This window comes from Salvelinus namaycush, chromosome 9 (genome assembly GCF_016432855.1).
Source record: "Salvelinus namaycush isolate Seneca chromosome 9, SaNama_1.0, whole genome shotgun sequence".
NCBI lineage: Eukaryota > Metazoa > Chordata > Actinopteri > Salmoniformes > Salmonidae > Salvelinus > Salvelinus namaycush.
The window spans coordinates 43,504,293-43,531,556 of NC_052315.1; the positions used below are offsets into that span (position 1 = coordinate 43,504,293).

Consider the following 27,264-nt stretch of genomic DNA (forward strand, 5'->3'; position numbering starts at 1 on the left):
CAATAAAAAATTGGTCAGATGAAGCAGATGCTAAGCTACAGAACCGTTTTGCTAGCACAGTCTAGAATATGTTCCGGGATTCTTCCGATGGCATTGAGGAGTACACCACATCAGTCACTGGCTTCATCAATTAGTGCATCGATGACATCGTCCCCACAGTGACTGTACGTACATACCCCAACCAGAAGCCATGGATTACAGGCAACATCCGCAATGAGCTAAAGGGTAGAGCTGCCGCTTTTAAGGAGCGGAACTCTAACCCGGAAGCTTGTAAGAAATCCCGCTATGCCCTCCGACGAACCATCAAACAGGCAAAGGGTCAGTAAAGGACTAAGATCGAATCATACTACACCGGCTCTGACGCTCATAGGATGTGACAGGGCTTGCAAACTATTACAGACTACAAAGGAAAGCACAGCTGAGCATACCAGACGAACTTCTATGCTCGCTTTGAGGCAAGTAACAGTGAAACATGCATGAGAGCATCAGCTGTTCCAGACGACTGTGTGATCATGCTTTCCTCAGCCAATGTGAGTAAAACCTTTAAGCAGGTCAACATTCACAAGGCCGCAGGGCCAGACGGATTACCAGCATGTGTACTCAGGAAAATGTGTACTCCGAACGTGCGCTGACCAACTAGCAAGAGTCTTCACTGACATTTTCAACCTCTCCCTGTCTGAGTCTGTAATACCAACATGTTTCAAGCAGACTACGATAGTCCCTGTGCCCAAGAACACTAAGGTAACCTGCCTAAATGACTTCCGACCCATAGCACTCACGTCTGTAGCCATGAAGTGCTTTGAAAGGCTGGTCATGGCTCACATCAACACCATTATCCCAGAAACCCTAGACCCACTCCGATTTGCATACCGCCCCAACAGATCCACAGATGATGCTATCTCTATTGCACTCCACACTGACCTTTCACACCTGGACAAAAGAAACAGCTATGTGAGAATGCTATTCATTGACTACAGCTCAGCGTTCAACACCATAGTGCCCTCAAAGCTCATCACTAAGCTAAGGACCCTGGGACTAAACTCCTCCCTCTGCAACTGGATCCTGGACTTCCTGATGGGCTGCCCCCAGGTGGTAAGAGTAGGTAACAACACAACCACCATTCTGATCCTCAACACGGGGGCCCCTCGGGGGTGCGTACTCAGTTCCCTCCTGTACTCCCTGTTCACTCATGACTGCACGGCCAGGCACGACTCCAACACCATCATTAAGTTTACTGATGACACAACAGGGGTAGGCCTGATCACCGACAACGATGAGACAGCCTATAGGGAGGAGGTCAGAGACCGGACTGTGTGGTGCAAGGACAACAACCTCTCCCTCAATGTGATCAAGACAAAGGAGATGATTGTGGACCACAGTAAAAGGAGGACCGAGCACGCCCCCATTCTCATCGACGGGGCTGTAGTGGAGCAGGTTGAGAGCTTCAAGTTCCTTGGCGTCCACATCACCAACAAACTAACATGGTCCAAGCACACCAAGACAGTCGTGAATAGGGCAAAACAAAACCTATTCTACAGCTGCACCATCGAGAGCATCCTGACGGGTTGCATCATTGCCTGGTATGTCAACTGCTCGGCCTCCGACCGCAAGGCACTACAGAGGGTAGTGGGTACGGCCCAGTACATCACCGGGGTCAAGCTTCCTGCCATCCAGGACCTTTATACCAGGTGGTGTCAGAGGAAGGCCCTAAAAATTGTCAAAGACCCCAGCCACCCTAGTCATAGACTATTCTGTCTGCTACCGCACGGCAAGCTGTACTGGAGCACCAAGTCTGAAAGCTTGGGTGGCCATTTGATTAAATCCTCGACTTCGGCGATGTCATCTACAAAATAGCTTCCAATACTCTACTCAGCAAACTGGATGCAGTTTATCACAGTGCCATCCGTTTTGTTACTAAAGCACCTTATACCACCCACCACTGCGACCTGTATGCTCTAGTCGGCTGGCCCTTGCTACATGTTCGTCGTCAGACCCACTGGCTCCAGGTCATCTACAAGGCTATGCTAGGTAAAGTGCCGCCTTATCTCAGTTCACTGGTCACGATGGCAACACCCACCCATAGCACGCGCTCCAGCAGGTGTATCTCACTGATCATCCCTAAAGCCAAAACCTCATTTGGCCGCCTTTCCTTCCAGTTCTCTGCTGCCTGCGACTGGAACGAATTGCAAAAATCTCTGAAGTTGGAGACTTTTATCTCCCTCAACAACTTTAAACATCTGCTATCTGAGCAGCTAACCAATCGCTGCAGCTGTACATAGTCCATCGGTATATAGCCCACCCAATTTACCTACCTCACCCCCATACTGTTTTTATTTATTTACTTTTCTGCTCTTTTGCACACCAGTATCTCTACTTGCACATGATCATCTGATGATTTATCACTCCAGTGTTAATCTGCTAAATTGTAATTATTCGCTCCTATGGCCTATTTATTGCCTACCTCCTCATGCCTTTTGCACACATTGTATATAGATTCTCTTTTTTTTCTTTTTTTTCTACTATGTTATTGACTTGTTTATTGTTTACTCCATGTGTAACTCTGTGTTGTTGTCTGTTCACACTGCTATGCTTTATCTTGGCCAGGTCGCAGTTGCAAATGAGAACTTGTTCTCAACTAGCCTACCTGGTTAAATAAAGGTGAAATAAAAATAAAATTAAAATGTGTTCTGCTGTTTTAGGAGGCAGAATGCTGAAAGCTCTTCACTTGTTGGGCACAAGGGGACATAGAATGCCTTTGTCTACAGGCAAAAATATATGTTGTTGGTCTGGAAAGTCTGCTGTTGGTTGCGTAATGATGCATTTTTATATGTTAAATACCTGGAAATCCTAGACAGTGTTTTCTATAGCAGAATTCAAACACCTCAGAACTCAATGCATCAAGTACTATGCCTCTTCCCAAGGCTTTTGTTTGTACTAATTTTGGTCCAATAGTATGAGTGAGAAAATGCGACATCCTGCATGTTTATTTATTTCCTGTTTGTGACTGACTGGAGGTTAATGTATCCCACGCTGCCCGCTGACTAACGCTGCCTGAGTACACGTTCGTTGTTTATTTATGGGATTTTTTCAGTCTGGCAGCCTGGCAGCCTGGCAGAGCACTAAAGACTGAGGGAACAAATATTTTATATTAATATAATAAATCATTTATAATATTGTTGGTTAAACCTAATAGACAATATACAGCAGACTGCCTTACTTTATTTTGGATGATTAATACTACTGCATTATGGGCCCTCTTTCCACTGAGTGATACAAACAGACACAAACCCGATCACTTACAAGAGCTTTTCAGGTACTTGAATGCTAATATACTGCAATGGAACAAATCTAATTTTATTTGTCACATGCGCTGAATACAACAGGTGAAATGCTTACTTACAAGCCCTTAACCAACCATGCGGTTTTATGAAAATAGAGTTAAGAAAATACTTACTAAATACACTCAAGTAAAAAATATATGCAAATAATGCAAATAGTCCTGGTGGCCATTTGATTAATTGTTTAGCAGTCTTATGGCTTTGGGGGTAGAAGCTGTTAAGGAGCCTTTTGGACCTAGACTTGGCGCTCCGGTACCGCTTGCTGTGTGGTAGCAGAGAGAACAGTCTATAACTTAGGTGACTGGAGGTAACTTAGGTGCAGCTGTAGAACTTTTTGAGGATCTGGGGACCCATGCCAAATCTCTTCAGTCTCCTGGGGGGGAAAGGGCCCTCTTTACGACTTTCTTGGTGTGTTTGGACCATGGTAGTTTGTTGGTGATGTGGACACAAAGGAACTTGAAACTCTCGACCCGCACCACTACAGCCCCGTCGATGTGAATGGGGGCGTGCTCGGCCCTCCTTTTCCTGTAGTCCACGATCAGCTCCTTTGTCTTGCTCACATTGAGGGAGAGATTGTTGTCCTGGCATCGCACTGCCAGGTCTCTGACCTCCTCCCTATAGGCTCTCATCGTTGTCTGTGATCAGGCCTGCCACCGTTGTGTCGTCAGCAAACTTAATGATGATGTTGGCCACGCAGTCGTGAGTGAACAGTGAGTACAGGGAAGACTAAGCACGCACCCCTGAGGGGTCCCCGTGTTGAGGATCAGCATGGCAGATGTGTTGCCTACCCTTACTACGTGTGGCGGCCCGTCAGGAAGTCCAGGATCCAGTTGCAGAGGGAGGTGTCTAGTCCCAGGGTCCTTAGCTTAGTGATGAGCTTTGTGGGCACTATGGTGTTGAACGCTGAGCTGTAGTCAATGAACAGAATTCTCACAGAGATGTTCCATTTGTCCAGGTGGGAAAAGGGCAGTGTGGAGTGCGATTGAGATTGCGTCATCTGTGGATCTGTTGGGACGGTATGCGAATTGGAGTGGGTCTAGGGTTTCCGGGATGATGGTGTTGATGTGAGCCATGATGATGAATGAAAATGGATGAAAGCCTGATATATAAATGCATCGTGTAATTAATGAGTTGGAGGTGGACGGTACATTGGAGATAATATAAGACAAGTACTGGAAACAATAGAACACTATGATAAATCTGAGAAACCTGCCCTGGTATTCAGTATGTCACTCCTCTCTCTCTGTTCTTCCTTCACCTCATCCTTTCTCTCTCCCCTCTATCCCCCTCCCTCACTTTATCTCTCTCTATCTATTCTCTAATCCCCCCTCTCCATCTCCCTCTTCTCTCTCTTCCCTTCTCCCCTTCTTCTCTCTCCCTCTGTTTGCCTCCCTCTGTCTCTCTCTACATCCTCTTTCCCCCCTCCTTCTCTTCTCTCTCCCTACCATTTCTTTCACCCCCTCCACCCTCTCCCCCATATCTCTCTCTATCCCTTCTCTCTCCCACCCTCACCTCTCTCTACTCTCTCCTACTGCCACAGACTGGATTTTGACACACAGAAGTCAATGCATTGCATTCAATGCAAAAATAAATGTGTCAATTGATTTCACATAAATCAATACATTGCATTCAAAGCAAAAAAGTTGTTGATAAAGCTGAAATGGGTAATTTGGTGACAGACAGATTTGTACACTCACAGACAGACAAACTGACATTTACAGACAAACAGACACTTACAGAAAGACAGACAGACAGGCAGACAGATCCCCTCTAGTGCTGCAATACCATTGTGCCCAATGGCGGTCAAAGATCTGCCGTGTCATAACAGTCCCCCTTCACAAATATGTGCAATTTTGTACATGAAACTTTTTTAACTATTCATTTTTTATATATATATTTTATTGTCACATACACCGGCTAGGTGCAGTGAAATGTCTTGTGTTACAGCGACATGCATAGTAGTACAGCCCTTATGGCCCCCAATTATGTCACTCCCTGTAATCACATGATGCTGAAATTCAATCTACGGCCTCCTGGGGACACTCTTTAACAATGCCCCGATTTTCAAGTTGTTATATTAAGAATTTTACATTTTTGTGTAACTGCAGGGTGAGCCCATGTTGAGGATGAATTAAGCCACTACATGTTGCCACAGGAAGCTGAACCTCAACACGGTATCCCTATAAGGTCACGATTGGTTGTGTGCAGGGACGGTTAGCTAGTTCAGTCACAGTCCACGAGGGCGTCATGGTTATGTGAGGGCTGTAGGTAATGCTTTTTTTATGGAAGATTGGCCTTGTTCTCTGTGGGACCACATTTTCACTGTGAAGAATTTAGGCTTGTGTTCCTCTGGAGCGTCTGCTGAACGATCCCATACGTGAATTGTGTTTCTAGCCTCAACTGTTCTACTGATGTCACTCAAAAACACCTTATCTCTATTTCAGGCTTCAAGTGAGGCCTACCTTTTACCATGTAGTGGGAAGGGGGGAAAGTTAATTCATTGTTAGTTAGATTAGGGATAGGGCAAGTGACTAAATTCTGGGGTGGTGTTACAAATGTTACATGTGAGTGTATAAGTCTGTCTGACTGTCTGTGTCTTTCACCAATTTACCTATTTCAGCTTTATCACCAACTTTTTTCCCTCGAATGTAATGTATTGACTTATGCATCAAATCAATTGACGCATATATTTTGCATTGAATGCATTGAATGCAATGTATTAACTTCTATGCACCAATATCCAGTCTGTGAGAGAGAGAGAGAGAGAGAGAGAGAGAGAGAGAGAGAGAGAGAGAGAGAGAGAGAGAGAGAGAGAGAGAGAGAGAGAGAGAGAGAGAGAGAGAGAGAGAGAGAGAGAGAGAGAGAGAGAGAGAGAGAGAGAGAGAGAGAGAGAGAGAGAGAGAGAGAGAGAGAGAGAGAGAGAGAGAGAGAGAGAGAGAGAGAGAGAGAGAGAGAGAGAGAGAGAGAGAGAGAGAGAGAGAGAGAGAGAGAGAGATGGGTGACAGAAGGGGGGATAGAGAAGAGAAGGAGGGGGGATAGAGAAGAGAAGGAGGGGGGATAGAGAAGAGGTAGTTAGACAGATGGAGGCTAAGAAGCGGAAGAGAGAGTGGGATTAGAACATAGAGATAATTCATAATTATCACCCAATCTCAAATCTTTCATGTTTAGCGGAAATATTAGAGCTCTTGGTAAATTCTCAGCTGCTGTCCTTTTTAGATAGAAATTGTATTCTCAATGCTCACCAGGCAGGCTTTAGGCCAGGTCACAGCACCATCTTGGCTGCTTCTCTAGTCAAAAAGGACATAGTTAACGCACTAGACAGGAAACAGTACTGCGCTGCCCTTTTATATTTATCTGTCGAAAGCATTCGATGCGGTCGATCATTCACTCCTGCTACGGAGGCTATCCGAAATTGGTCTAGACCAAGCGGCCTGCAGCTGGTTAAAAAACTACCTGCATGACAGAAGTCCATGTATATCTGCTGATGGAGTTCAGTCTAAAGGAGTGTCACAAGGCTCAATACTAGGCCCTTACTGATCACTAATAATGTTGGTTTGTCTCTGAATAACAATAACTGGGGCCTATGCGGATGACACATTATTATATATTCATTAACACTAGAACCGCTAAAGCAGTCATTTTGACTGCTCATGAATGTATTCATTTATTATTTTCTATATAACACACTGCTGTTGTTAAAATCTTAATATCACAAACAGAACTGGAGTTATAACCAGTTTTATGAGGGCATGTCATTTATTGTATGGTTTTCCCCCGTTGCCCCTCCTTCTCCTGACAGTAGGGCCTGCTGCGCTCCTTCTCCTGACAGTAGGACCTGCTCCGCTCCTTCTCCTGACAGTAGGGCCTGCTCCGCTCCTTCTCCTGACAGTAGGGCCTGCTCCCCTCCTTCTCCTGACAGTAGGACCTGCTCCGCTCCTTCTCCTGACAGTAGGACCTGCTCCGCTCCTTCTCCTGACAGTAGGACCTGCTCCGCTCCTTCTCCTGACAGTAGGACCTGCTCCGCTCCTTCTCCTGACAGTAGGGCCTGCTCCGCTCCTTCTCCTGACAGTAGGGCCTGCTCCGCTCCTTCTCCTGACAGTAGGACCTGCTCCGCTCCTTCTCCTGTCGGTAGGACCTGCTCCGCTCCTTCTCCCGACAGTAGGTCCTGCTCCGCTCCTTCTCCTGACAGTAGGGCCTGCTCCGCTCCTTCTCCTGACAGTAGGGCCTGCTCCGCTCCTTCTCCCGACAGTAGGACCTGCTCCGCTCCTTCTCCTGACAGTAGGGCCTGCTCCGCTCCTTCTCCTGACAGTAGGGCCTGCTCCGCTCCTTCTCCTGACGGTAGGACCTGCTCCGCTCCTTCTCCTGACAGTAGGACCTGCTCCGCTCCTTCTCCTAACAGTAGGGCCTGCTCCGCTCCTTCTCCTGACAGTAGGGCCTGCTCCGCTCCTTCTCCTGACAGTAGGACCTGCTCCGCTCCTTCTCCTGACAGTAGGACCTGCTCCGCTCCTTCTCCTGACAGTAGGACCTGCTCCGCTCCTTCTCCTGACAGCAGGACCTGCTCCGCTCCTTCTCCTAACAGCAGGACCTGCTCTGCTCCTTCTCCTGACAGTAGGGCCTGCTCCGCTCCTTCTCCTGACGGTAGGGCCTGCTCCGCTCCTTCTCCTGACAGTAGGACCTGCTCCGCTCCTTCTCCTGACAGTAGGACCTGCTCCGCTCCTTCTCCTGACAGCAGGACCTGCTCCGCTCCTTCTCCTGACAGTAGGGCCTGCTCCGCTCCTTCTCCTGACAGTAGGACCTGCTCCGCTCCTTCTCCTGACAGTAGGACCTGCTCCGCTTCTTCTCCTGACAGTAGGACCTGCTCCGCTCCTTCTCCTGACAGTAGGACCTGCTCCGCTCCTTCTCCTGACAGTAGGACCTGCTCCTTCTCCTGACAGCAGGACCTGCTCCGCTCCTTCTCCTGACAGTAGGACCTGCTCCGCTCCGCTCCTTCTCCTGACGGTAGGGCCTGCTCCGCTCCTTCTCCTGTCGGTAGGACCTGCTCCGCTCCTTCTCCTGACAGTAGGGCCTGCTCCGCTCCTTCTCCTGACAGTAGGGCCTGCTCCGCTCCTTCTCCTGACAGTAGGGCCTGCTCCGCTCCTTCTCCTGACAGTAGGACCTGCTCCGCTCCTTCTCCTGACAGTAGGACCTGCTCCGCTCCTTCTCCTGACAGTAGGGCCTGCTCCGCTCCTTCTCCTGACAGTAGGACCTGCTCTGCTCCTTCTCCTGACAGTAGGACCTGCTCCGCTCCTTCTCCTGACAGTAGGACCTGCTCCGCTCCTTCTCCTGACAGTAGGACCTGCTCCGCTCCTTCTCCTGACAGTAGGACCTGCTCCGCTCCTTCTCCTGACAGTAGGGCCTGCTCCGCTCCTTCTCCTGACAGTAGGACCTGCTCCGCTCCTTCTCCTGACAGTAGGACCTGCTCCGCTCCTTCTCCTGACAGTAGGGCCTGCTCCGCTCCTTCTCCTGACAGTAGGGCCTGCTCCGCTCCTTCTCCTGACAGTAGGACCTGCTCTGCTCCTTCTCCTGACAGTAGGACCTGCTCCGCTCCTTCTCCTGACAGTAGGGCCTGCTCCGCTCCTTCTCCTGACAGTAGGACCTGCTCCGCTCCTTCTCCTGACAGTAGGGCCTGCTCCCCTCCTTCTCCCGACAGTAGGGCCTGCTCCCCTCCTTCTCCCGACAGTAGGACCTGCTCCGCTCCTTCTCCTGACAGTAGGACCTGCTCCGCTCCTTCTCCTGACAGTAGGACCTGCTCCGCTCCTTCTCCTGACAGTAGGACCTGCTCCGCTCCTTCTTCTGACAGTAGGGCATGCTCCGCTCCTTCTCCTGACAGTAGGGCCTGATCCGCTCCTTCTCCTGACAGTAGGGCCTGCACCGCTCCTTCTCCTGACAGTAGGGCCTGCTCCGCTCCTTCTCCTGACGGTAGGACCTGCTCCGCTCCTTCTCCTGACAGTAGGGCCTGCTCCGCTCCTTCTCCTGACAGTAGGGCCTGCACCGCTCCTTCTCCTGACAGTAGGGCCTGCTCCGCTCCTTCTCCTGACAGTAGGACCTGCTCCGCTCCTTCTCCTGACAGTAGGGCCTGCTCCGCTCCTTCTCCTGACAGTAGGACCTGCTCCGCTCCTTCTCCTGACAGTAGGGCCTGCTCCGCTCCTTCTCCTGACAGTAGGGCCTGCTCCGCTCCTTCTCCTGACAGTAGGACCTGCTCCGCTCCTTCTCCTGACAGTAGGGCCTGCTCCGCTCTTTCAGTGAAATGTGTGGTGCCTAGTTGATAATCACCCCAATAATTGCCTCAACTGAACCTGAACTTCACCGAAACTAATTTCACACATATAACAGATTAAATAAATGAAGTTAAGTATGGTGGGGAGAAAGAGGGAGAATGGGTGGGTTGATGACCGAGGGGAAGTGAACGATGCATAATTATGTAATCACTAATTGTGAATGAAGAACAGGGCGGGCCATTTTATTGTATTGGTATATTCTAATTATAATCTCAAAATGGTATGTACCCTATATCAGTCCACCAAATCCAATCAGTTTTATCAGTCTACTTTGGCCTACTAGGAATACACAGTGAGAGCGTGTATAATTTACGATGGCAAGAAGACCAAGACGAAATGATGCACATGCTGCGTTAGCGCTGCTACGAGATCTGAATGAAAATGTCTCAGATGGCGGGGGAAGAAAATATTCATGACATCTCTGATGATTATTCTTCTCAGCCTGAATACGCTACATCTCCGAAGCCTAAGCACAAAAAAGCCAGAACGGTGCGCACCGAGCAGGTGCCCGCGCCACTACCGAATGAAGCAGAGACAGGAGAGAGGAAGGGAAGGCACCATTTAGATAGAACAAGCCGGTGACAATGCTACGGGCCGATTTATTAGCACAAAAAATGGCATCACTGAGAGAGCAGGCCCTACATCTCAAGCAAAAAACGACAACATTAATGCACTCGCCAGCTTTCGTTGCTTCTGTGACATGGACATGCTACAGCGTTCAGGGACTCTGATTTGGCTAAATGGCTCTGCATGGTCAATCTGACATCTGAAGTGGCCAGACAGCATTTACTGCAATGCAGCCTCCGCATACGTCAGGGCTTTCATACTTCTTGCGCTTAGCGCAGCAGAGCAGAGCTATTGTGAAGGAAGTTGTCAATGAAGTGAGGTTGTGTTTATACAGGATGTACCGCCCCCACCTACCGTCAACCAGTCATGTCAATGCGGAGCCAGGGAGCCCTCTGCATTGTTACAAAATTTGAGAGGTGCACGGCGATGCAGTACGGAGCTTGATTTGGCCTCTGCATGCCTCTGGAGGCTCCGCAATTGCGTCACACCCTCCGTACGAAGCCTCCGACCACATTTTGGGATCAAGCATAAATTGGCTTTAAGGCGCACCCGGAACATGGAGACACTACCTGGGATCTGTCTGTTGATGAGCTGGAAGCCAAATGTATGTCCATAGAGCATTTGGTGGAAATAGCATGTATACGGAGAGACATGTAATGGATACTTTTCTCTGGAGAAACCATGTCACGGAATCGCTTCAGAGAAGTTGTGCGTTTCCTCCATTTTGATGCGTTACCTCCATTCTGTCATATCAACACTTATATTCATTATAATGCCATTATTGCTTTTGTGCTGATATTCACTAGTTATCAAGCACACTTGGTGCTTACAATGATGTTTAGGCTTCTGATGTTTTCATAATTTGACCGCGGGTCTTCCTGACCATGCGTGTTGGTGGATGGGGTATTTTGGGGTATTTTTTGTATTTCGTCATTATAAAAAGAAGCTGTTACCGTGTTCCAACACATACACTTTCTGTTTGATAGTTGTAACAAAGGCATTCCACAAATTAAATTGATTGAACACTTGCATTTTTACATATAGCCTACATTTACATGAACTAATGAACATGCTATTGTGCTATTTGAAATAATGTTAGCTTAGACCTTCATAAACACAACTAAATTGTTCTTTTTGCGATAGCATATATGAAATGTATTAATTACACTGTTAGAATGTTGCAGTCTAAAGGGCCGCTCATCAGCTTGAAGGGGGGTCCCTTGAGGCCCAGCGGTTTTAGTGTTAACGACCTTCAGATTGGCTTTGATTCAATGCAAGAATCGTTCGCCGATCTTAAATTAGTGGTAAATGTTGATAAAACCAAGGTTGTGTAGTTCTCCAGGTTTTGTAAAATTGACCCTAAAGATCTGCGTATCTGCACCTTGAAGGGAGCCCAAATTGAGCAAGTCCCTCATTATAAATATTTAGGAATTTGTATTGATGATAAGCTGTCTTTTAAAACACACATTGATAAATGAACAAAGAGGCTGAGAATTAAGATCAGTTTCCTTTATAGGAATAAATCCTGCCTTACTTTGTAAAACAGGAGTGAGATTGTTCAAGCATCGCTCCTCCCAGTACTTGACTATGGTGAAATAATCTATATGCACGCAGCAGCCTCTGTTTTAAAACCACTCAGCACTGCGTTTTATCACCTCACCTCACCCACCATCAGACACGCTCTCAATAATGGCTGGTTCTAGAGGTTCCGCAAGTCTCGACAGAGTCCGGGAAGAATGCTTTTAGTTATTGTGCCCCTAACGGATGGAATGACCTTCAGGCCACTTTGAGGCTTGACTCTCTGGTCTCGAAGGGCCAGTTGGGGACTTTGATGAGGAATGTTGTGGAGGAGAATTGCACTTGTTTTGATTGATGTGTCATTTTATCTGTCGCTTTTGAATTTGATTTGTTGTAATGTGTAATTGTAAATTGATAGTGTTGTATTGAGACTGATCGTGTTGATTTATTGTTCCCAGGGCACCCTTGTAAACTCAATGGGTTTCCCCCGGGTAAATAAAGGTTAAATAAAAACATTTAAAGAGAGAGAGATCGAGGGAGGGAGAGAGAACGAGGGAGAGAGGAGGGAGAAAGTGATTGAAGAGGGAGGGAGGGAGGGAGGGAGGGAGGGAGACATGAATGCAGTTGATATACTGTATGTGTCAACTAGTTGAATCATATCTATACGTCAATCTCATTGAATGCAATGTATTCACTTATGCATCATGTCTCTGATGTTTATCTCTAGGCATCAATATTGTGAAACTATTTCCCCCCCTTTGAATGCAATGTATTCACATAAGCTTAATTTAATTTGGAGAATATATTTTTGCTAAAACGTGCCTGATTGACGCTTTACAATGATATCATGTTGGCCAGGAGAGTACCACACTGTGCCTCACTGTCTGTCTCTACTCTATAGACTGGCTTCAATCTACCGTACAGTAAAGCACAGCATCCCTGCTCACCGATATGGTCAGGGTTACATGACTAATTACTGTTAATGTATCGGGAATCATCACTAACCATTTTTTATTTCCCCAGTCTCCATCGTTCAGGGATTACAAGGCAGATAGGAGAGGAAAAGTGTGGAGGATGGGCACTGTGATTTGATTAAGGATATTTTAGGTGTCATTTGTGAAATAAATCCTCCAGGTGTTAAAACCAGTTAAAACCAGATTCATTGATTAGAAGTCCAAACAGACGAGTCCAAAATAAATCTGGATTAAATCATCTACATAGTCCGCTGATCTATCCACTATCAATCGACCTTCCTTTGACCTTAATCTACCAATTCCACCTCTCTAACACTGGAAAAGTAGTTACGTTTATAAGTTGCTTTTCCATTCAAGGCAATGAGGCGGTTGTTGACAGGCCTTGGTTTTTATTGTTTATGTTGCATCCTATCACAGTGGAACGGAAGTCACAGAGGGCTCTACCATGGAGGTTAGGTTGGAAATTAATCACTGTTATATATAAGTAGTTCAGTCTCCTCCATGCTGAGCTCCCTGGGTCTAAAAATGTCCCATAGCTGTCCCACCCCTCCCAATCAGGATCTGTCGCAGGGGGGAAGGATTTCAGGGTCGCACAGCATCCACAACACACCATACACCAGTGCACCAGCCTATGTCGACTGGAGATCTGTCTGCTCCCCATCCTTTGCCCGAGGGATGAATATCTATAGAAAGGTCTTTGTGGATTCTATCGCAGACTGGCCAGACCTAGAGGCCTCAGGGTAGGAATCCGTAATGCAGTATACCATACTGGACCCTGCTCGTTAACCCCTTATTATTCTCACCCCAGGATATGACATTAAACTTGAAACATCCTCACATCCACCACGTTTGATGTGACATAGCAAGAAGATGTTGTTATTCTGACGTCATATACAGTTACAGTATAGACATGTTGTTATTTTAAGCCGTGCGTCAAAGAGGATGCCTCTTAACAGGGAGCCGGAACATGTTTTCGTCCCATGTGTTTGAGCTGCGTTACAGTGTGATGATTTCTATAGAAAATAACAGGAAGCAGATGGAAAGAGCAGGCTTTGAGAATGACTAGCTTCCCTCTGAAGGGGGATGTTTGAAAACCATCTGCCTCTCCTATTTTTGCATCCAGGATCCCCTGTCTCTATGGATGAGCAGCGCTGATTCTGAATCACAGGCAGCCTCCGTTCTGTCTGTCCTCCCTCTGTCCTCCAGGGAGGGGCCAGGGGGAGAGGGGCCTGAGGGGTCTGGGGGAGAGGGGCCTCGGAGTGGGGGCCAGCCAGGCTCCTGCTCCAGGGACCCAGCTGGACTTTGGAGGGGCCTGTAGAACCTAGCCCTCCTGCCTGAATATTGACAGGCCCTCCTCTAAAAGCAACAGCACCAGCTTGCAGCTTTTGTTCTAGGAGCTAGGGGGCCTACCACCTAATCACTTACAGAATCACTCTGTGGTGTTGCACTGGGAGGAGAAGAGACACAAAGGACCACTGAAACAAATTCAACCTAGAGAGAGAGAGAGAGAGAGAGAAAGCCCTTCACATCAATTCATGTTTTTGTGGTGGCCAGACAGAAGCTCCTTTGGTGACTGTGTTTGTGTGTGGGATTAAGGGTTGATTATGCTCTGCGTGTGTGCAAATGTGATTCGCTGGAAAAATAGAAGGAAATATTTAGAACCTGTGCAAAGCTGGGTTTTGTTCACATGCTGTTGGTACAGGTGTGAACCAATTATGTATATAAACCCTGGATTGCTGATGCTATGTATTGGCCATTGAATAGGAATGGAATTCTACAGTATTTCAATTAAATGTTTCAAGGACAAAATTACATGCATTGAAGTAGTTATTGTTGTACTGGTGACATTAACATTATTAATCTCTAAAACTGATACTTTATGGATTTTTTTTGTTTACCTCACATAACAGAATGTTAAAAGTATGTCAACAGTATAAGAAACGTGGCAAAAACGAATGTAGACATTAATAAACGCATTTCTATAGCTTCCAAATAATTTTTTACAATGGTGGGAGAGTGCCAAGATGGAGGTGCGATGGCTTCAACACAGCGCCCCCTATCAGTCATCTAGTGTATATAAGCATTGGTGTGAACAGATGGGAAAACAAAGCTGACTTGTACTGTAATCAGTGTCAATGGAAACAAATTGACAACACATTCTAAATGTCACGTAGGGATCCTCTCCTGTCCCACGAGCCAGTTGATCAGTGTCGTCATGATGCTGACTGTAAAGGTTGAATGGTTGATTGGGTGACACTGTGTCATATGGAGCAGTTTGTGGTTGATTGACCATGATGACCGTGACCGAGGCTTTGCATTCCAGTTATTCAGTAGTCATGAATGGCTGAGCTCTCTTTCTATGAAAGAGTCCTCTCGTCTCTGAGCTGGTTCATTGTGTGTGGGCACACGTGCATGCGTGCATGTCCAGCCTGTACCGCCACCCACCGTGACGTGCTGTTGTGTTTCCGTGGAGACGGGATGGGGATCAGCTGTCGGTGTGTGTGTGTGTGTGTGTGTGTGTGTGTGTGTGTGTGTGTGTGTGTGTGTGTGTGTGTGTGTGTGTGTGTGTGTGTGTGTGTGTGACACAGAAGGTGGTCAACGGTCAATGGAAGGATGGATGTTGTATACATCTTCTGCTGCTAAACCTCCTTATCTCACACACACACACACACACACACACAAACAGTACTGAGCAGAAAAGTACTGATATACAGTGCCTTCAGAAACTATTCAGACCCCTTGACTTTTTCCACATTTTGTTACGTTACAGCCTTATTCTAAAATTGATTAAATATATTTTTTTCTTCATCAATCTACACACAATACCCCATAGTGACAAAGCAAAGACAGTTTTTTAGAAATGTTTGCTAATTTATTAAAAATAATAAACGTAAATATCAAATTTACATAAGTATTCAGACCCTTTACTCAGTACTTTGTTGAAGCACCTTTGGCAGCGATCACAGCTTCGAGTCTTCTTGGGTATGACGCTACAAGCTGGGCACACCTGAATTTGGGAAATTTATCCCATTATTCTCTGCAGATCCTCTCATGCTCTGTCAGGTTGGATGGGGAGCATTGCTGCAGAGCTATTTTCAGGTCTCTTCAGAGATGTTCGATTTGGTTCAAGTCCGGGCTCTGGCTGGGCCATCCGAGGACATTCAGAGACTTGTCCCGAAGCCACTCCTGCGTTGTCTTGGCTGTGTGCTTAGGGTTGTTGTCCTGTTGGAAGGTGAACCTTTGCCCCAGTCTGAGGTCCTGAGCACTCTGGAGCATCAAGGATCTCTCTGTACTTTGCTCCGTTCATCTTTCCCTCGATCCTGACTAGTCTCCCAGTCCCTGCTGCTGAAAAACATCCCCACAGCATGATGCTGCCACCATGCTTCACGTAGGGATGGTGCCAGGTTTCCTCCAGATGTGACGCTTGGCATTCAGGCCAAAGAGTTCAATCTTGGTTTCATCATGACAGAAAATCTTGTTTCTCATGGTCTGAGAGTATTTAGGTGCCTTTTGGCAAACTCCAAGCTGGCTGTCATGTCCCTTTTACTGAGGAGTGGCTTCCGTCTGGCCAATCATAAAGGCCTGATTGGTGGAGTGCTGCAGAGATGGTTCTCACATCTACATAGAGGAACTCTGGAGCTGTGTCAGAGTGACCATCAGGTTCTTGGTCACCTCCCTGACCAAGGCCCTTCTCCCCCGACTGCTCAGCTTGGCCGGGCGGCCAGCTCTAGGAAGAGTCTTGGTGGTTCCAAACTTCTTCCATTTAAGAATGATGGAGGCCACTGTGTTCTTGGGGACCCTCCAATGCTGCAGACATTTTTTGGTACCCTTCCCCAGATCTGTGCCTCGACACAATCCTGTCTTGGAGCTCTACAGACAATTCCTTCGACCTCATGGCTTTGTTTTTGCTCTGACATGCACTGGCAACTGTGGGACCTTATATAGACAGGCCCTTCCTATCCAATCAATTGAATTTACCACAGGTGGACTTCAATCAAGTTGTAGAAACATCTCAAGGATGGTCATTGGAAACAGGATGCACCTGAGCTCAATGTCTAGTCTCATAGCAAAGGGTCTGAATACTTATGTAAATAAGGTATTTCTGTTTTTTATTTTTAATACATTTGCAAAAATATCAAAAAACCTGTATTCACTTTTTTTTCTTTCTTTTAAATCAATTTTAGAATAAGGCTGTAACGTAACAAAATGTGGAAAAGTCAAGGGATCTGAATACTTTCCGAAGGCACTGTAGAGTATATGCACAGACACAATTCCCCTCCACACACACATGAATAGCCAAACTCAATAAACCATGACAGCTGGTCAAACCTGGTAACTTAATTGCTAAATCATCAGATTGTAGTTACACACGACTTTTGCTTGGTGAGCTTTAACCTCATCCACATGGAGCTCTATTGCGCTCTCCCTGCATTAAGATCTGCACTGGACCACAAGGGATTTAACCATAATAAATTACCCCTGTTTACAAATCTCAAAATGCTGCACGCTGCTTATTCCACACTTTGAGTTGTGATGTTGACTCAAAAATCAATTAGTAATTAAGTGTGGTAGAAAAATGGTGCATTGAGAAATAAGTTAATATAAGATAGTATGATTACAAGTAATAAAGGCTTATATCTTATGAATGATTCATTCCTCTTCTGGAATGTTGGAGAGATGATGACGATCAGGTGGAAACAGTGTTCCTGAATTATTAATTGACCAATCAGAGAGAGTATCTCAAGCTCTCTGGGGGAATCGTCCAACTGGGTCTGGTTTTGAGGGAGTGTGGTACTGAGACTATTACATCTGAGAGGAGCCAACTCTCTGTCCAGACCTCTGTCGCTCAGACATGCACAACTAGTACTGTCACCTAGCAATACAACTAAATGTTATATTTTTATGTACAATACACAAATGTTTGAAAAAATACATATTCATTTCCCATGAAGAAATCTCAATAAAAAAAGAGTAATCACAATTTTACAGTTAAATCCAAATGTATTAAAATACTGTAATAATGATCTTATCCTTTAATTATTTAATTATGTGCACAGTCTATTCACAGTATCAATCGGGCCGATACAGGAGAGCCACGGCTGCCGTCAACTCAGCCACCTCCTGGTCTTCTGAGGTCAGACCCTGCACTTCCCTGTAGGGGTACCATCTCATGTTTAGATTCAGCCTTCCTCTTCCTTAGAAGTCTTAGATTTTCTACTGGGCTGTCTGGCCACCGAGGCTTCTGCTTCTCTGACAGTTTAGTGAAAGTCAGAGCTCTGTGCCTCACGACGCTCTGCATACCAACCAGACAGCATTTTTCTTCGTCTGGCAGGTGCTGAATGTACTGGGAGATAAAGAGCCCTATTTGGCCAGCGCTCCCAGTACAACATACAGACGCCGAAGTATCCTGTTAAACTGTAGAGAGAAAAAAGACGTAAGCCAAAAAAGCCATAAGCCATGAACCTTGGGTATAAATGCTAAGAATACACTGTTTGATTCTCACCATTGTTTTTTGTATTTTGAAATTCAACTTCAATGACCTCTGAAATATGGAAAACAATTTGGAAAACAATCTCATAAAAAAAATATAAAAAATTGTCTCCAAAACAACACTGGTGCCTATAAATTCAAACATTCTGCTGAAGTTCCTGTATTCAATTGTGATATTATCACATTCAAATGTTCTAACTTGCTTCTTTATTGTGATGTTATAATGGTCTTCAAATGAATTGAACACACACACACACAGGGCATAGTCTACTACAATACAGTATCTATTACGTTTCCTGATTTATTTATTTTTTGCTTTTCATGATATACTCAGGCCTCATATGATCCCCTGAATAAATAAAAATGATAAATGAATGTATAACCAAGTCTTTCCAAGAACCATAACATATATTCGATCTTACCACAATTTCAAAGTTCCTCTGCACCTCCTATAGAATGTACTTAAAAGATGGTGTCTTGTCTCAGAGTAAGCCCTTCATTGAGGCCTCTTCAGGTACTAACTCCCATAAGTCGCTCTGGATAAGAGCGTCTGCTAAATGACTTAAATGTAAATGTAGACATGTTCTGGCTAAGACCTGCTGGGGGATATGGTGGTCCGTGCTATTCAGTGAGCCATTGAGTGTCGCAGAAGCTGTGCGAGTGTGCGTGCCTGTGCCTGTAGGAGCCTGCAAAGCAACATTTCTGTGCAAGTAGACAAAAAGTACAATCTCATCTAATCTCATTTCATACTCTAATCTTCTACACTTGACCTTACATTACATAGATTCTGTGGGAAGATAAGCCATAATGTAAATAAGTAGAAAGTGTTCATTCTCATCTCATGGGACCTACAGGTAACTGCTTACAACATAAAGTGTCTTAATAGGGCGTTGGACCACCACGAGTCAGAACAGCTTCAATGCACCTTGACATAGATTCTACAAGTGTCTGGAACTCTATTGGAGGGATGCGAGACCATTCATCCACTAGAAGATTCCGTCATTTGGTGTTTTGTTGGTGGTGGTGGAAAACGCTGTCTCAGGCGCCGCTCCAGAATCTCCCATAAGTGTTCAACTGGGTTGAGATCTGGTGACAGACGGCCATGGCATATGGTTTACATCGTTTTCATGCTCATCAAACCATTCAGTGACCTCTCGTGCCCTTTGGATGTGGGCATTGTCATCCTATGGGGGCATAGCCAAGGTAACCAAAATAATGGCCTGCCCAGCATTTTTATACATGACCCTAAGCATGATGGGATGTTAATTGCTTAATAACTCAGGAACCACACCTGCGTGGAAGCACCTGCTTTCAATAAACTTTGTATCCCTCATTTACTCAAGTGTTTTCTTTATTTTGGCAATTACCTGTAGATTGTAGCCTTTACATTAGGGCACAGGTGCAGAAACGCTTTGCAACGTAAATAAAAATGAGCATTTCTTATTGGACAAGGCCAGGTAATCCCTCTCTATTTCAGTCTGTTTCCTTCTGTTTGGTTCCTAATGAATGCAACCCTGGTGTTGTAGAGGTAGCCTTTACAGGTGTGAACAGGATCCACCTTTTCAACATGGCCGGTATCCAGGGGTCATTGGCTGAGTGGTTTCTGCTGTTGTTGATCACTGCTGTGATCACCTCAATCAAGCATAAAGCCAGGATTCCTTTGTCATGACAAGTCAGCTCGGAGCGCTGTGTGAAAACCTGTGTCAGGAGAATGGGGACACTGTGTCTATTGATCTGAGACAGGGGCTGAAATATCATCGCACAATACCCTTGATGCCAAGAGGGACAACCCTGGCGCTTTGTAGGTGATAAGAATGGCCCTGGTGGGACATAGTCTTCTCCATAACCATATCCAAAGGGTATAAGATGTTTTGCCATTAAAAGTATGGACTCAACTGGCTACTTGAGTGCTGCTGATTTCAGATCATTACTACCACTACCATTGTGCCCTTGAGCAAGGCACTTAACCGTGGCTAACCCTCTGCCTCTCCAAGACCAATATACGTTCTAACCAAGTACTGTATCTATTCTTTATTCTAATCTATTCCCTCTCTGTCTCCCCAGGCGTTTGGCCAGGCCTACTCCAACCAGCGTAAAGTGGCGGAGGACGGCGAGAGCAACGAGGAGTCACTGCTGCAGGAGTCAGCGTCTAAGGAGGCCTACTACATGGGCCGGCTGCTGGAGTTGCAGACAGAGCTGAAGCTGAGCCGCTCGGTGGCGTCCAACGCGTCCAACGAGAGCGAGAGGCTCAACGCCGTGCTGCAGGAGCACAGCGAAGTAGTGACCTTTGACCGCTGATGTCACTTACTCACACCTCAGACTAGTGTCAGGCTGTAGTACAGTTTGAGCTGGAGCATGGTTTCACTTTTACACTGTGGGCTACTATGAATCCACAGTATGATGTTCTGTACACAATGTAGCCTGTAGCCGGTACAGTAGTGTCCCACATTTAGATTTGTAGATTAACATGAGGTGCATCTTGCTTGTCTTCATTTCTTCCCTGCTGATCTGTTTTATTGGTGGTGTTGTTTGTGTCAAATTCTGTGTTAGATACAGTAGCGATCACAGGAGAGTGGATAGGGGTCATGCAGAGTGTTTGTGTGTGTGCATGTGTGTGCATGTGCGTAAGCGTACATGCCTGTGTGTGTGCGTGGTGCATGCCTGTGTGTGTTGGTCTATGTGTGGGTGCGTACTTGCCTGTGTGTGTGTGAGGGAGGGAGGGGGGGTTACGTGCGTGTCAGCAGAGGGGTTTGGGCCGGGGTCAGACGCTGCTGCGGCCACGACCCTATTGTGGAAGGCAAATCCTGTGCTAAGCTAGGGAATAAGAGAAATACCCTGAGCTCAGCACATGTGTGTCCCCAAGTGAGCCGGGCTGCTCTCCCATCACACAGCGCAGGGCAGACTGTACCCTCCCAGCCTGGGAGCCGCATTCACTAGTTCATTCACTAGCCGCATTCACTAGTTAGATTAGCTGCTCTACGCGCTGTTGGCAGGGACCGCTGGGGTCGCACAGTCAATGTTTGTTTCCGCTTCACTTGTCATGCCAAGCTTTCCAAAAATGTCACTCCAGTTAATGTGATTCAAATCTTTGTAAAAGATCAATATCATTTGTCTCGGATGTATAAGATTATAAATAATTGAACCAATTAACAAAGTCTAAAACATATTGAAAGATTACATAGGCTATACATGTAATTGGGCCAGAAACCATTGGTACTGTCCTATGAAAAGCCTCCTAATGAATGAAAGGATATTCTGGCTGTTGCTCTTTAAAACGACCGGCCCCTCAGCCTCCCATTTTTACTGTGCCTAGTTTAATCAAGCCAATACACTGTCTCTGCCTCCTCTGACCTTTGATGATCTGTTGGTTAGCCTGTTGCCTTGCTGTGTAGACCTCATTTGCCTGTGCGGCGCATATCAATTAGAAGCCTGTCTCTTTTTTTAAATGCGGGAGACAGATGCTGCAGCTACACAAGGGTCTTCATTTGTCTCTGACTGCGTCTAATCAGCTGCTTTCATGTGGATTCCAAACAGCTTCTGTAGCAGCAGTATTTGCATCTAGGTAAACCAATGGAATGCAGGGAAGAAAGTGTTTTTCTAGGCTTGGAGGCTAAAGGATAGAGACTAGGTTAATAGTAGGCTCTGTGTATTATACTGTTTGTAAATGAAATAAGGTCTGGCCTGTCGCTAGTTGTTAACCTGCATTGTTGAAATGAATCCTGGCCCTGATGTAGAATGGGCTACAGTGTTGTCCTTTACCATTGTGGCTGTGTTGTGCCGGTGTTTGACGGTGCACTGGCCTTGACCTGACCCTGTGGTGGTGTGGAGGAGCCTCTGATAGACCCCAGCCTCTATAGGCCCTCGCTGGCAGATCATTGGCCAGTAATCCCCCTGGACTTAGTCCTTATGCCCTGCTTTGTGACGAATATGTAATGAGAAAAACACTGTCCATTAGCAACCCTCAGGGGTCATATACAATAAACAGTAATGTCACAGAGTTTGTTTATTCGTTTTTCCCAAATGTATTTTTGCCATTCTACTGTCTTCTTCGTAAGTTGCCTCGAGGTAGCAACAGGGGGAAGTGCTGCATCGCAATGAGTAGCAACGCTGTGCTACAATGCTGTAAAGTGTGTCTCGAGGTGGGTGGGTGTCTTCTGGAAGGAATAACAAGAGGAGATAAAGTGCTCTGATATCTAAGTGGTGTTCTTTTCTTCTTTTTGTGTGAATCTTGGCGTTGACATCCACATGAAAACACGGAGCTTTCGCTGCTGAGGCTCATCTTCCCGACTTGCAACCGATTCCCCAGATTTATGACATTTTCGGGTCACTACTAGAATTTCTCCCACCTAATATATCATCTGATCCACCACAGCATGTTCAGATCTCTGTGGCTGCTGCCTCTGTTCTCCGCGATTGCCTCCCCCCCCCCCCCCCCAAAAAAAAATGATCTTGCCGCAAAGGAGAGTGCTGAATCTTAGCTTTTTACTCAAGGGGTGGGGGGGATTTGTTTGACAGAGTCTCAGTCTGATTATCATCAACACATCAGAGGAGATACTGTGTGCGTGTGCGTGGCCTATTTAGATTTGGTGCATTAAAGAGAGACAAGAGGCCTGGTATCTGGACTGGACTTATAGATCCTGCAGAACAAAGGCATCTGTTATTACTGAATCCAGGAGTTTCAGAACATGCAGCAAAGTGCCACTGATTCACATACTACGGTGCCAACACAGAGACAAAGTAGTGCTGACACATGGCAGACTGTTTTAGTTCATGTTTCGAGACATAGACGTTCATACTGTAGTTAACATACAGTAATTACGTCATGTTGTAACTACCCAGTAAAGATGAGGTAGTTTGGCGTCCAGCAGGGGATCTACACATAGTCAAACGATTCTATGTGATTTAAACATGTTTTGTGAATGATTATACAGTATGTACTTGATGTGTGGAACTGTTTGCAGATTAGGACCTGACTTTGCCTCACTTTCCTTCTCTCGCTCCTCTCTACTCCTAGAGTAATGAGATGCTGGAGTTGCAGCGGACCCGGATGAGGGAGGAGATCAGGGAGTGTAAATTCAGAGAGGCCCGTCTCCTACAGGACTACACCGAGCTGGAGGAGGAGAACATCACCCTGCAGAAACTAGTGTCCACACTCAAACAGAACCAGGTCAGCATCAACACCATTACTGTTATGGTTTAGTGCACACACAGTACAGACAGCCACGCCTGTCTCCCAGCCATTAACGTTATTGTTTACCTCGCACAGTCATCAATACATCTTAAAAATGACTCATGCACAGTCATAGCAAATGATGTTACTCAAATGTTGAATCAGCTCATCCAAGTTCCTTATTGTCTGACCTTAAAGAGGCAATCTGCAGTTGCTACATCTTTTGGACATATAAATGAATGATATGCACCCATTGATTCTTGAAGAATATAACTTATAAATGCCCCATGAGCTTAGTTCAACTCTCTTCCCCCATCAGAACCCAAAATATAAACTTGTTTTACTACAATGTCTGTTAACAAAGTAAATAAAAACAAACACTATATAGCCTCAAAACATAGATAAAACTGTAATGTTGATATCATGGATGGTCAGTCATTGCATCCATAGCTCTGGCTATGAATTTGAGAGTGGTTACATATCCCTCAGCTTTTTACTGAAACGGGGGTGGGGATAACGAATGGTTAGTGTTTGATGTGCTGATTGTGGCTTTAAAACTACTAACAATGTATATGACTTATAATCCCTGTCATCCATCTGTCATTTCTGTCTGTGTGTCATCCATCTGTGTCCTGTCTGCCTGTGTGTCATCCATCTGTGTCCTTTCTGTCTGTGTGTCATCCATCTGTGTCCTTTCTGTCTGTGTGTCATCCATCTGTGTCCTGTCTGTCTGTGTGTCATCTGTCTGTGTCCTTTCTATCTGTGTGTTCTCTATCTGTGTCCTTTCTATCTGTGTGTTCTCTATCTGTGTCCTTTCTGTCTGTGTGTCATCCGTCTGTGTCCTTTCTGTCTGTGTGTCATCTGTCTGTGTCCTTTCTGTCTGTGTGTCATCCATCTGTGTCCTTCTGTCTGTGTGTTCTCTATCTGTGTCCTTTCTATCTGTGTGTTCTCTATCTGTGTCCTTTCTGTCTGTTTGTTCTCTATCTGTGTCCTTTCTGTCTGTGTGTTCTCTATCTGTGTGTCCCTTTTCCTCCTGTCCTCTGTCTGTCCCCTGCTCCCCCTCTCCCCCAGGTGGAGTATGAGGGTCTGAAGCATGAGATCAAGGTTCTGGAGGAGGAGACGGTGCTGCTGAACAGCCAGCTGGAGGACGCTCTGCGTCTGAAGGACATCTCTCAGTCCCAGCTAGAGGAGGCCCTGGATGCCCTGAAGATCGAGAGGGAGCAGAAGAACAGCCTGAGGAAGGAGCTGGCCCACCACATCACCCTCAGCGACAGTGTATACGGGGCCGGAGCCCACCTGGCTCTCACCGCCACGGTCGACGGGCTCAAGTTCGCCACAGAAGAGGTCGGGAGCAATGGTACAGCCATGCCCAATGGCAACAATGGGAATGAGGATAGCAACAGCGACTGTAACGGCCACCTGGGACTGGTTAAGGTGAACGGCGACTACCGGCTGCCCAGGAAGGGGGAAGGGCTGCACGGTCCTGTGTCAGACCTCTTCAGCGAGCTCAACCTGTCTGAGATACAGAAACTCAAACAGCAGCTCCTTCAGGTGGGTCTCTAGTCTAGCTGAAACATAGTGGGTTCTTCTCACTACTATGTCTGAGTGATTGTTAGCCTGGTCCCAGATCTGTTTGTGCTGTCTTGCCACCTCTTATGGTCGTTGTCAGGTAAAAATGACCATAGGAGTTGGCCAGACAGCCCAAGCAGATCGTGCACCAGGCTGAGTGATTGTTGTGACACTACGTGAATGTCCTTGGGAGGTTGTACCTAGGTCTTTGTTGTTACCAGGGAGTCTTTTAATCTCTTCCATCTGACCACCTTCCTCATTTGCTCTGAGCAAATCAATGTGGTTTACTTAGAGAGACAAAACCAGCGATTTGGCCTGCACACCTAATGCGTTAGGGCATAGTTATCGACCCCCTCTGTCCGTAGCACATTTCATTAGGGAATGGGAGTGTCAGCCTTCAGATTAGACAACCGAACAACCTGCCTCTTTCATCACACTACTGCAGGCAGCAGCCAACCAATCACAAGGTTGTGACATTTTGAGAACAAGACAACAACAAAAAAGCCTGTCAGATGTCGTCCATATTTTATTATCTAGCAGACCATAAGTCTGTGACCACGCTCCGTATGATTTACCAATGACTAGTTTCAGAGCTGTTTGGGTCTTTCTGGAGACTTCCATCTCAAGAGGGCCATTGGGGCTCATTTGGCAGATTTTGGGGACATGTAGGGATGTTGGCAGACAGGGGAGAGTAGAGCGGTGGCGTGGAGGAGTGTACGGCGTCTACCATGGGGAGGCCTGTCAGGGCGATTAGTGTCAGATAGTGCAGGGCAGTGGATCCTGAGGAGAGTGGAAGGCAGAGGGAGAAAGACGGGCTGCTGGGACAGAGCAGTACTACTACGCTCCTTACAGAACACAGAGGGACAACACACATATGCACAGGGAGGATACACAGGACAACACACACATACTGTACATACAGTACATACAGGTAACTGCCAAAATAAAGGAAACACTTGAGTAAATGAGAGATACAAGGTAGATTGAAAGCAGGTGCTTCCATACAGGTGTGGTTAATAAAGCAGTTAACATCACATCATGCTTAGGGTCATGTAGAAAAATGCCCAGTTGCCCATTATTTAGGCTACCATGGCTAGAAGAAGAGATCTCGGTGACTTTGAAAGAGGGGTCTCAAAGGAGCGTGTGCGTGTGTGCGTGCGTGCGTGTGTGTGTGTGTGTGTGCGTGCGTGCGTGCTCGTGCGCCTCTCAGTTAACAGATCTCAACCCAGTTGAACACTTATGGGAGACTCTGGAGCGGTGCGTCAGACAGCGTTTTCCACCACCATCAACAAAACACCAAATGATGGAATTTCTCGTGGAAGAATGGTGTTGCATCCCTGCTATAGAGTTCCAGACACTATGAATCTATGCAAAAGTCCACACTTGTTTCTCTTGCTGAGGTCAATGGGGAAATGAATGATTTGTGGATACAACATGTATCACTAGAGGTTTAAATTGGTCTTGGAATGGATTTCCCCTCTTGGATTAATCAAGGTTCCATTAAGTCGCTGTAAACAACACCAGGCTCTTAATTGCTTTCAGGAGAGGGCGGTTTTAATTTGTCATCCTCACTGTGTTGTAATTTAGATCTGTTTCCATCAAGCATTACATTAGATTTGCTCAATTTATCTCAGATAGCAGACATATAAAATACAATATAAACATTTGGCATAAAAGTATGGCATAAAAGTGGTTTGTAATTATTCCTTACAATATCCACTGAGATGCATGTGTTTTAGTCTACTGTACAGTCTATGGGTGAAAAATGAAAGATCTGATGGCTGATGCCATGAATGCTTACAGATCAATGTATAAATTCTATGAATCGACTTACAGATTGTGCTTTGCCTGTGTTGTGATTTCTCTTTATCTCTGTCTGTAGATTGTACATCCTACACACACACACAATAGTCCGACAGGGTTATTTATTGGACTAGCTAGTAGGTACTGTACTGCTGAACCCATTGACATGTGTTTCCCTGGGCCTCCTCCCATTGGGGATCAATAAGGTTTCAAAGCCTCAGCACTGGGTGGACCGGATGACCGACACACTCCTCTGACCAAAAAGACATTAAACAGCACTTGAGTTCAATTACTGGAATCTCATGCAGGGGGGTTGTGCTTAATTTGTGACAAGCAAGCCGTGATACTTCACTGCCATATGCTTCAACAGCCTTGTACTTTACCTAGGAAGTGCAATGACATCAGTATTTCCGCGACTCTCTTTCAGTATACTGGACCTGGCCGTTTATACACTATCATTCAGTGTTGTGAGTTTTTAGTTGACCGTACTGTTTCTGAACTTAGTGAAGCGCACTGTT

General features: G+C 46.1%; 1 protein-coding gene across 2 annotated transcripts in view; it reads left to right on the forward strand.

Moving 5' to 3' along the window:
- The window catches only part of bicd1a (bicaudal D homolog 1a), a 106,193-nt gene that overhangs the window by 75,719 nt on the left and 3,210 nt on the right, over window positions 1-27,264 (forward strand). For both annotated transcript variants that reach the window (XM_039000636.1, XM_039000637.1), the window contains exons 2-4: window positions 20,269-20,481; window positions 23,219-23,371; window positions 24,446-24,925. In XM_039000636.1, the coding sequence (XP_038856564.1) occupies window positions 20,269-20,481; window positions 23,219-23,371; window positions 24,446-24,925 (846 nt within the window). The remainder of the gene's footprint in view (window positions 1-20,268; window positions 20,482-23,218; window positions 23,372-24,445; window positions 24,926-27,264) is intronic.